Below are 12,143 nucleotides of genomic sequence, written 5' to 3'. Positions count from 1 at the left end.
GAATGCTTTACAGCATTCAACCAATAAATGGGTTTCTGTCATTATTGACTGGGAAACCTCGAGGGAACAATTGATAAAAATCTATTTTTTTGTCAGGCTGATAGGAAGTTGGTGAAGGTGTTGTTTTGATGAATGGCCTGCAGTCTTCCTCAAAAGGTTTCTCACTCATCATGAAGTTTCACCAATCCTCCTGACTACCATAGAATAAAAATCTGTCCAGAAAAGTATACTAAAAATTCCAATTCCCAGAGCTCCACCCCTTTACATTTGGTTTAATTGAAAACCCCCAAATGTTTTCTGTGGATATCAACAGGGGTTCAATCAGTATATGCAGTAAAAGGGGGACATTCAAGTTTAGAAATGTTTTCTACAGAGGACACTTCTGCATTGATGCTAGTCAGGAGGTTATAAGCTGTTCTTGATGGGCGTGGCCTCCTGGACAAACCAAGCCTTAGAAATCAAGAACCGCGGAAACAACACCATAAATGAGATGAAGGGTTCTGTCCACCATATCTCACTCAAGATGCTCTTTTCCAAGGACCACTACCAGGCAGATGGAGGTGTGGTCACTCAAATAGACCTGACAGGTTTGACCAATGGGCTATGGCTGTGACAAGCAGCTCATGGTAACATATCATGAAACATTTTGAGGAAGACTACAGACCAGCAGGTAAAACACCTCAAGGTGAGTTAAATCTTTATTTTTATAATTGTCTGACAAAAGGAAATATCCAATGATTGGACAGAAAAAAGTCCCTCTAATGAAAAGATTTGGAAGAAACTTCTGTTTTTGTGGGTTTTATGAGCTAATACCCCAATTTATGTACAAACAAACAAATATATACTTGAAATCATTTCAAAAGTGGGTCCTAAATATGCCACGAAAGACACATTGTTAAATGGCATTATAGAAATGAGCACACTTAATATTCAAATGTTTTGGAAAGGCTCTGTATCAAACATACACTCACAGGCCTCTTTATTAGGTACACCTGTTCAACTGCTTGTTGATACAAATTTCTAATCAGCCAATCACATGTCAGCAACTCCATGCATTTAGGCATGTAGACATGGTCAAGATGATCTGCTGCAGTTCAAACCGAGCATCGGGAGTTGGGTCATCTAGACCCACTAGACATTGCTCTGAACCTTTTTCTTTAATGATTTGTGATCTTCACTGGTGTCCATGGATTACATGAAATCTTTCCATCTTTATCCACCTTTGTCATGGTAGGGAGAACACGTCAATGTAAGGGTGGGGTCGTCTAAGATGGCACAAGGGTTAACAGAGGATGGTCAGAAAAGATGTCCATCATCCACCATCTCCATCCCTTTATGATCACAGTGTACCATCTTCTAATGGCTACTTCCAGCAGGATAAGGCTCATGTCATGAAGCTGTAATCATCTCAGACTGGTTTCTTGAACGTGACAATAAGGTCACTGGACTCAAATGGCCTCTACAGTCACCAGATCTCAACCCAACAGATAACCTTTGGGTGCTATGTTCATTGTCGTTACTTATAGATAAATTTTATAGATAAATCTGCAGCAACTTCCATTTCCCTGTTGCATTCCATTTTAATTATGTTAATTTTACATACAATTAACTACATTTTTAGCAGCAAAGTTTGATATTCAATGTAGTGTATCCTCTTCAGCCTCATGCTTCTGTTGAGAGTGCATTTAAAAAAAAAAGGGAATCTGTCCGTCCATCCATCCATCCGGAGCCACAGGCTTATGGCCTCCATACCATATTGATGCAGTAACTTCATTAGAGGGAGGCACAAGTGAGTATTGAATATGGAATATAAATATGGAACTGGGGGCCCCCCTCTGTCAGTCTGCCCCACGGCAGCTGTGGCTACAACAGTAGCTTACCATCACCAAGTATGAATGAGGTGTGAATGAATAATGGACACACTGTCAGCACTTTGAGTGTCTGGAAATTATCATTATTATTTTTATCTTCTTAACCCGCTATGTCCCTTTCGGGGTCACGGGGTTGCAGGAGACCTGTTGGGCTAAGGCAGAGTACACCCTGAGCAGGTCGCCAGTCTGTCTCAGGGCCACACAATCGCTCCCACACACAGCCGCACATGCACACCTGGGGACTCTTAGAAGAACCAATCAACCGATGAAACATGTGTTTGGACTGTGGGAGAAAGCTGGAGTACCTGGAGAAATCCCACACATGCACGGGGAGAACATGCAAACTCCACATAGAGAGGTCCCAGCCGGGATTCAAACCAGGGCCTTCTTGCTGTGGGGCAGGTTTTCTCATGTGTCTCATCTCTTTTGGATTCTCCATAATACCATAAACTGATTAAACTAAGAGGAAGCACTCAATCTATTGTCATAAATCACTACAATATCTATTTCAAGAGATCTAAAAAACATCCAAACTGGAGACAAAACATACAGAGATGATGTGCAGTGGCCAAAAGACAGCCTGCTGTTTTTCCCAGTATGTGAAAGCAAACCAAACCAGATAAAGGTGTTAACATGATTGATTGATTTTTTTCTTCTTTATTTACAACAAAGAAAAATAAGTCACATTTTAAAAACTATTTATTTCATAATTTTTGTACAACCATGTCATTCTGCTTTAACAAATCAGTGCTTTTGACGTTCCTTAAATGAAAAAGTTCAATAATTGGATAAAAAAAACAATACAAAAAAACACACAAGTACTAGTTGTATAAATAAAATATTAAGTAAAATAACAACATACCAAGATTTTTTTAAACAAACTAGTTTTTTCTTGTCTTGTGACATTCTGTACACAATATTTTGCAATATGATAGAGCTGCTTTTTTCTAAAGCTCAGGAAGTGTTAAAGGTTACATTTAAATGTGGGACTCGCTGTAAACAAAGAAAGTGCACCTGCCTACTTTTGTGAGAGGCACACTCACCGCAGCTTCACCGCAAGATGTGGAACCAAGCAGGAATGAGGTCTGTGAGGGGGAGCAGGATAGGTGGCTGAGGATGTGGTAACTTTCATTGAGGCACTCCTACGCACAAGTCAGATGCGGGTATGGCAGAAGAGTCATATGTCTTATTTTGGCACAGAAACCAGTCTTGCACTTTTTTTGGTGAGGATGTGAAATTTTAATGGAACAAGATTTGCACATTTGTTTGTGCACACCCGTGCTTTTATTCTCAAAATGATGTTAATCATAGCTGATAAATTAAAAGAAAATAAAAGATAAATTATCAATCCAACTGCAAACATTTCTTTCACGCTTACACAAACAAGCTATTGGCACACAAAAACAGGAATGTCACTACAACTATTAGGCTAAAGCATGGAAATTGTTTTGCATCCATAAGTACGCCTGATTTTCACTTTTCATTTGACGACGTCTTTTGAAATTTGATTGTGCAATTGAAAAACCCATTTTACAATTAAGTTTTCAAAATCGAATAAGAAAAAAAAAAAAAATTTAAATAAAATTTTTGAATCAAGGCTAAATCAATTGCACTTTTGAAATAGTCCGAAACTGTCAGAACGGATTCTCAGTTTGAATTTTAGGACAATAAAGAATGATGACCTGTAAAGGGGGAGCACTGCTTTGCAATTTCTTTTAGAGACCCACTCCAATAAAAATCGTGCTTTTAACATGTTCTGTGGTATTTTTGTCATGGTGGAGGACATATACAAAGACAATTCAGCTAAAATTGTATCTCTGAGTATTTCTATATTCAAATAATTGTGAAATGGGGGCAGAGGAAAACACAGTTAGAAAAAGATTGTAGTTGTGACAAACAAACTACAATCTGCAGTCTACAAGCTCCAAGCTCCGCTCCATTCTGATGTATCCACCTGTATACAACTAGATCTGATGGCATCTGGCTCAAAATGGCTGGATAGCTTCAATATTGCTCGCACATATCTGTTGCACTGATAACGTTAGGTTGAGGGTGTAAGGGACTATAAGCGTAAACAAAGGGATGATGGGATAACGGCAGAAGGAGATTTCCACACCAACAGTCCCGCCCACAACTCAGAGACTAATTTCTAATAAACTATTGCCGCTCTGCAGAAACTATGTTCTAGAAAACTACACAGGTTTTTTAAAATGTTAGCTTTCACAATAATAATTAAAAGACCACTAGCAAAGATTTTATTGTAGATTGAAAGATGATCGAAGTGAGACTTTGAAACAAAAACCCCAAGTCTCAAATGCAACAGATTATGAAAAAAGTGTAAATGATCACAATGTGTTTTCTGAATGGATGGCTGAATTACTTATTGAATCGACAGTTTCTGAATTCATTTTCTCTTAAATTATAGTGGAAAGAATTCATGACAATTTAAAATTGCGTTTATTTTTGCTTTGATTTAAAAGCTTAATAAATAAAAAGTGTAAGATTGAATTGTTTTGTTTTAGATTAAATTCTAAACTGTCAAATGTATTTTTAAATTGCATGATCAAACTGCAGATTCGACTGATTAATCCAAAATTGGATATCAGTTTGTTTACAGGTGAAATAAACGTTCATGCTTATTCTTCTACACATTTCAGTACAAGGAAAAAGACAAATTCTTATAAAAAAAAGTATCAACAAGTTTGAAAAAGTAAATGAATACGATTTAAACACTTTCACTTTTTTTGTGTGATTTGTAATGTAGAAAAAAAACAAATAGTGCATTTGTAAGTCAAGAGTTTCTGTTCAAATTTTTTCCTATCTGTTATTGTTCATGTTTAGCAAGAGTAAACTTGTTTCTGTGAGGTTACCAGTGAAACTAGGTCTCTGTGACATTTTTTTTTTTGCCCCCAGCAGTTGTGGTTTTTCTCAGGTGTTACTGTTGCTATTCTCAGCGATCATTTTGGAGGTGGTGACAGAATTGCAAACGTAGTCCTTGAAGAGACTCATCACTCGCCTTTTGTAGGTTTTTATGGCGAAGAAGTAGATGACTGGATCCAGGCAGCAGTTGATGTTCATTAAAGAAACGGTAATCTGCAAAGTGAGATAAGGTTACAAACAGGTCAATAGACGGAGAATCTTTGTGGGTCAGCTGAAAGTGTAGTTTGTACCTGTAAGGACATCTTGAAAGCTCTCAGTTCTTCACAGGTCGGCTCGTGGTGGAGCTTCCTGAGCATAAACTGTATTATGTTGACATGGTACGGGCTGAAGCAGAGGACAAAAGTGATGAGGATGAGGAGGATGATTTTATTGGCTCTGTGGTTTCTCTTCGTCCGCCCTGTGATGGAATTCTGCTTGGCTGCATCTCGAAGCAGGAGGTTGATCTTGGCGTAGCAGCCCAGGATGATGGTGAGCGGGCAGCAGAAGGAGACGGTGCAGGCAAGAATCAGGAGATGGGGAGTAAAACGGGAGCCCTCCAAGTTCAAGTACTCCATACAGGTTCGCTTGTCCTGCCGAATGTGCAGTGTGCTACGGAACAGCAGGGGAACGGTCTCCACGAATACTATAAGCCAGACCAGACAGCAAACCCGGCGGACGACTTTTGTGCTGCGCAGGCTCTGAAGCCTGTTTGGATGCACCATGGCTAGATATCGGTCTAAGCTGATGCAGGTCATGAAGCCGATTCCTGTTGAAGATGGAATAAAAGCATAGCAATGCAATGTCTTCAGAAAAATAAACAAGGTCAATATTCTTTGACCTACCATGACTCTTTGTTTCTATGCAATCAATGTGCATCATTTGACTCTCAACACAGAGAAAAGCTGCTTTTCGTATAGGCTTTGCACCAATATGCAACACACTACTAACATTAAGTGTTGCAACTGCACTCCGTTTCAGAATCTGCTGGAAATACGTTAATTGCATCAGCAGTTGAAGAGTTTGGTAGTCAAAAGAATGTTAACACTGGAGCTAAATAAACATAGTGTCTGCATTATTGACTTAAAAAATGCATGCTTTCTTAAGGAAACAAAAACTATAAATGGATCAATGCAAAAAAAGCTTGATATGAATAAAAATGACTTCTGTACCTGCATAAGTATTTGCAAAGAAGAGAAGTGTGGTCAGTCTGCAAACAAGGTCCCCGAAAGGCCAATCAAAGTGGCGGATGTAGTAGGTAATTCTTCCTGGCAGCGCCAGAGTGAACAGAGCATCAGATAGCGCAAGATTGACCAAATAGATGGATGTAGAGTTGAACTTCTGCTTCCTCTGGCAGATGACATAGAGAACCAAGCTGTTGCCGCACACACTGATGGTGAAAACCACAGAGTAGAAAATAGGGAAGAGGACCACTGCCGCTTTTTGGTAGACGAACACATCACAAGTGCTGTAGTTTGAGGACACTTCTGTGGACTCCATGCTGGTGTTTTTTGCAATCATCTCCACCTGTCATTTCAGTAAAACACCACATAAATAATACATCTTAACAAGCACAGATAACTGAAAACAGATAACTGAAATGAAGGTCATTCAAGTACTTACAGAGAGAGTTTCACAGAGTTACTGAGGTTGCTGGCTGTGCTTTGAAATTGAGCACAGGTGCTCGAAGCACCTTTTAAATCCTTGCATGAATTTCAAATCCCACCTCTTTTTTGTGTCATACTGCTTGTGCAACAGTGCATTTCACTTCTACATAAGAAGATATACGTATCTCACATTACCTGCACGAGGAAGAGCTGACTTGACAGAGAAGAACTCGGTCTGAAACTAATAGGTGATGCAGTTAATTCTGCCTGTCACTGTCAGTGATGTTAGATGGGGATAAACAGTGACTTTGCAGTCCACAAGCTTACATGCACAGTTAGATCCAATGAAATTTGGACAGAGATGAAGTCTTCGAATGAGTAGATTTTGGAATAAGCACTAAAGAAGAAAATTGGCAAGTCTCGCAAGCCTTCTGTTCTGACAACGGCACCTTCACCACTCTTTTTTTCTACTCAGAATGCACAGAACTGCATTCATGATCCCTCTTTGGTTTGTTGTGAGTGATCAAAAGTGCACCATGCAGGAAGAAATCCCCCACATCATCACCAGCATGAACCATCGATACAAGCAAGGCTGAAAGTAAGCCGGTACGGTCCGGTAAGAGATCTGGTGGAGGTATGCCATCCCGGCTGGAAGATCAGCTGTGTGGCGTTTCTTTACTGCTTTAATACTTATTTAAAGCGGCTGCAGGCTGATGCCGCTAAAACTGTGAACCAGGCAGCACTTTATCTCTTCATTTTAGCATCTCTGTGGTTTTTAGTGTCTTATCATTACTACAAAATGTGATCCACGTTCTTCTCTCCACGTACGTTCTCCGCTAATTCTGTTGCTTCCCTAAACAAGGGGCGGTCCGCATGTGAGCCAGTTTATTTGTAGCGCTTGATGGTTTTTGTGACTGCACTTGGGGACACTTTCAAAGTTTTCCCAATTTTTCGGACTGACTGACCTTCATTTCTTAAAGTAATGATGGCCACTCGTTTTTCTGTACTTAGTTGCTTTTTGTGGCCATTTTACAAATTCAAACAGTCTATTCAGTAGGACTATCAGCTGTGTATCCACCTGACTTCTGCACAACACAACTGATGGTCCCAACCCCATTTATAAGGCAAGAAATCACATATTAAACCTGACAGGGTACACCTGTGAAGTGAAAAACATTTCAGATGACTACCTCTGGAAGCTCATCAAGAGAATGCCAAGCGTGTGCAAAGCAGTAATCAAATCAAAAGGTGGATACTATGAAGAACCTACAATATGACATATTTTCAGTTGTTTCACTCTTTTTGTTATGTATATAATTCCACATGTGTTAATTGATAGTTTTGATGCCTTCAATGTGAATCGACAATTTTCATAGTCATTAAATTAAGAAAACTCTTTGAATGAGAAGGTGTGTTCAAACCTTTGGTCTGTACTGTACATATACATATAATACACATTTGACTTGTTGTCTGGAGTCACTTGATTCATTCACAGTCAAGTAGGCATATTTTTTATGGATGTTGGAGGTTGGTTTGTTTGGAATGTGACAAAAAGAATAAATGACTCCTACAGTTTTCTATTGTGATTGATAGTTCAAGATAAAACCTAATCCAATGGTAGAAGTGAAACATGTAGCAAAGAAAATAATGTCTTCTTCCACAAAGCCTCGTCTACATTTTTATTTACAGACAAGATTTATTCTCAAATGCATATATCTATATTACTGTTGTAATGATTCATTTCACAACGATTCAATGCATTATTTGTGGACCCTGATCTGATTAATAGATGATATTTGTTTATTCTGAACGATCTGATTCACTGACCTAAAATCGATCCAGAACTTCTTTAGCCCAAAATTCAATAAATGTGACTCAGACGTTTTCCAGATTCCTTGTTTTTCTTCAAGATAATCAAGTCTAAATGAAATATCAAACAAACAAACAAGTAAACAAGAATTAATGGTAAATCCATTCATATTTTAGTTTCCTAAAGTGCAGCCCACTGTTGTTTTTGCACATCCAAATAATCCAAAGGGAACATTATTAGAACATTCTACCACACTGTACGCATGGTCACATGTCTTGCATGCTAAATTCAAAGTGTTTCCACACACTGAACTGAATTGGTGGACTGATCATTTTTTGCTGTGTCCAAGAGGATGCATACGTAAAGAAATAAAAAAAAAAGAAAAGAAAACACACAAACAGTGCAAAACATTTCACTTCCACAATCAATCATTCCAGACTCATTTAGTTGGGGATTGGTACACTTGCAGAATTACACACCAACATACACACGTGTGTGAAGATGGCATTTTTCCAGAGATGACAGGAAAACATGTGTGTTGTCCATTGTGATGTCCCTTTTTTGTTTTTCCTTTATAGTAAAATAAACCTACCGTTTCTAAATTCAAATGGTATTTTCCAAAACCGATTTTCATCAATTTATTTCATTTTGAAACGTTTTAAAAATGGTATTGGTTGATTTGATTTAATTAAAAGCTTGAATAAGACAGATCAGTATGGTTGGATAAATCAATTCATTGATTAATCATTACACTCCTAATCTGCATTTACTGTTATAAAAAATGTATGTTGATGAAACTTGTAATGGCACCAACATAAACAAAAATCTACTTTCACCCTTGGATAAAAGGTTGGATAGTTGCTCTTGTTTTACACCATTTAATGACTCACTGTGATCATGTTACAAAATCTGTCGTTTCATAGGACATAGTTTCTGCAGAGCGACAGTAGCTTATTAGAAACTGCTACAAGCTAGGAGCTGGGAGCTTGTAGCCCCCCCCCCCCCCCCCCCCCCCCCCCCGAGTATTTCTATATGACAAATAAGCTTTTTTTTCAACACAGCATTTGGAATTTTACATGTTGAAGACCTCACATAACAAATTCATTGCTGAAACGAAATGCCTTCATTGTGGCAGAGACACTGTATTTTAGGACAGAAATACGAACAATTATGATTTCTTTGTGATATAAAAATGCGCATGAAATAATCCATTGCCTTTTGACGTTTAGGCTCTGGGCAGATGACGTCCTTATCCCTGTGAGATAAGCTTGGGCTAAACCACGGAGCCTAGACGCTGATGGTGGTTGAGGCCACTCTATGACTTAGTATTGGTCCAAGTGGAGAAGGGGGTGGAAGAGGGCCAACAAAACCTTCTGGAATGTAGAAATAAACATCCATGAATTTAAAAGCAGAAATGAGAATGTGATTGGCTGAGAAAAGAAGGCGAGGAATTTAGCGATTGGTTTAGAGTGAAGGCTTTGTTTATGAGTGCCGTGTAGAGTGAGTGACGTAAGAACCCAGTTTACCTGAGAGTGAGGTCGATCTTCCATACTGGAATTGCGCCAAAGTTTCACAAGCAACGAGTGTAACTGACCATAGCAACCATGAAACCAGAAAAGTCGCTTAACCCCTTCATGGCTGAATTTATTCATCAAATATATAAGACAATATTCTTCTATGCTTTTGTCATTCAAGGTGTTGCTAAATTAAGTGGAGTCCTGGATTATATGGTAGCCTACATTACAATTTAGCAACATATGGCTTGAAGGGATTACATTTCATACTTTCTCTTTCTTTTTCTTGGAAGGTTTCAGGTTCAGTTCTCGCCTTGTGCCGAAGTGTCCTAGAGACACTGAACCACAAATTGCTACTGGTGGTTATAGGTTGGTGCCAGTGTTTGGCAGTGAAGTTGTGAATGTGTGCCTGCATGGGACTGTGACTGTAAAGCACTTTGGACCTTAGAGGACGGTAGTAAAGCGCTATATAAGTACAAACCATTTACCTTTTTTTTATGCACAGTTTGAGCATATCAAATTTTGTATAGGGTATGAAACTCCACATCATCCATTTAGAGAAGGCTGACCGAGGAACCAACACACCAACAAACCAACATCCCTGAACAGATAGTGAAACCTTTGTGGGCTGCAGTTTGTAGTCTGACCCAGATTGACAATAAGTGCAACCTGCAAGTGCCCTTCACATCAAAAGGCCCGTATGCTTTCTAAACTATTTTAAGAGATGCACTCAGATGTAGAAAAATGATCGAAACCACATTCAGAGACACATGCTTGAAGATTACCATTCAAACATGATATGAATTCCCGGATGAATTGAGAAAAGAGCAAGGATAGACTGTTGGCATGAGAAAGATATAGTAATGTTACTGATTATTATGTACTCACATTCAACTGCAAAAGCAACATGGACTTTTTAATGTAGAACAGTATATTACACTATAGTGGTTAAGGGTTTTCTGCAAATGAATGTGAAGTTTTAAAATGTAAACAAGTTTAAATCAGGATCTGGAGGTATAGGACTCACTATGTAAGCAACAAGGCTTGGTAGCAAAAACTTAAACATTCAATAAATTAACCTTAATCAGACAAAACCAGACACTTCAATATACTTCAATATACAATTACAAGACATCGGTGAATGATTGGCAACCTAAACCTCGGGTATTCCAGAAAGCAGGTTATGCTAGCTCCCACGGTAAGTTTGAGACTAAAGGCCCGTACACACCGGGACGAATTTTGCGCGCAATATTTGCCGACGTTTAACGCATCGTGACTAAACAAAGGGCACCAATGTGAGTGTGCACACCGACGCGAAAAACGCCACACGTAAAAGCGTCATTTTTCAAAAAACGCCTCTGGTTCGTTTTTTTGGTTTGACGCGCCGTGTCAAAAACTATACGACCAATGAGAATAGCGCTTTTGCACACGTGTCTGGAGCTTCTGAAGTTACAGTAAAACACAAGTTGGGGGCGCACAAAACACAAAACTGCCTTTCTGAGCACACATACCAGCAAAGAAGATAGACGCCAAGTAGAAACTACACTGCCGCGAAGAAATAATGATGGGCATTCTAAAATATCCCCGAAAACGCTCATGATAGATTTTCAGCTCTTGTACCAGTCGATAAAACTCCCCATGTTCTTGTTCTTCTCTTCTCGTAACTATGGGATGTACCCAAAATCTGCGTCTTTTCCGGCGTCTTCCATCATTCAACAGAACAATAATTTCTTCATCGCTGGAACTGGAGCTGGAGCTACTGGTGCTTGAAATGTTCATGTTTTATTTGTATGATTCTGACAAGCGCGTAAATACTTGCTCTCTTCTTCTGAGTAAAAAGCGACTTTAAGAAGCGTAAAGTTGCGCAGGGCCACCTTGTGTACAGGGGTATTTCTGTTTTACATTAAGCGCCATCTAATGTCAGGGAATGAAATTGCATGTTCACTCGGCTCATCGTCAGCGAAAATCGCCTGGGTGTGAACACAAAAAACGTGTTGAAAAACGCTGGCGAATAACGGCTAGCGAAAACCGGCTAGCGAATATTCGTCCCGGTGTGTACGGGCCTTAAGGAAGTTGATAACCTCAGCTTTCGGTTCCAGAAATGGAGGTATCTCCTGAGGTATGTTTCAGGGTAGGTCAAGTTGCCATGGCAACTCATGCTCTGAACATAATCTGGTCTGGAGCAGGTTTAGTTGAAGGTTACTTTGTTTACAGAGAGGTGAAGCAGCATGGCGTGTCCATGTGAAGATGATTTAGTGGATGGAGAAGCTCAGATAATACTTTTTCCATTGGAGAGGGTGATAAGACCACGTATGGATGTTGGAAAAATAAACATTTTTACTTTGATCTGACTTAATTATTTGCTTCAGTTAAGATAATTAAAAATGTTTTTTTTTGTTAAGTCAGTTTAAAAATAACACGTAGT

The 12,143-nt window shown here is 39.1% G+C and overlaps 1 protein-coding gene across 1 annotated transcript; it reads right to left on the bottom strand.

Annotated features, from left to right (window-relative positions):
* Positions 1–2,552: 2,552 nt before the first annotated feature.
* LOC101167831 (G-protein coupled receptor 183-like) lies at positions 2,553–6,821 on the bottom strand. Its single transcript, XM_004081561.4, has 4 exons — positions 6,411–6,821; positions 5,960–6,314; positions 5,042–5,556; positions 2,553–4,964 (listed from the first exon to the last, which is right to left on the bottom strand). Exons 2-4 carry the CDS (start codon positions 6,306–6,308, stop codon positions 4,800–4,802), a joined length of 1,029 nt encoding a protein of 342 aa, XP_004081609.2. The 5' UTR covers positions 6,309–6,314; positions 6,411–6,821; the 3' UTR covers positions 2,553–4,799.
* Positions 6,822–12,143: the final 5,322 nt, after the last annotated feature.

Source organism: Oryzias latipes, chromosome 21 (assembly GCF_002234675.1).
Source record: "Oryzias latipes chromosome 21, ASM223467v1".
NCBI lineage: Eukaryota > Metazoa > Chordata > Actinopteri > Beloniformes > Adrianichthyidae > Oryzias > Oryzias latipes.
The sequence above is the reverse complement of the archived record's forward strand: the minus strand, read 5'-3'. Positions and strand labels throughout refer to the sequence as shown.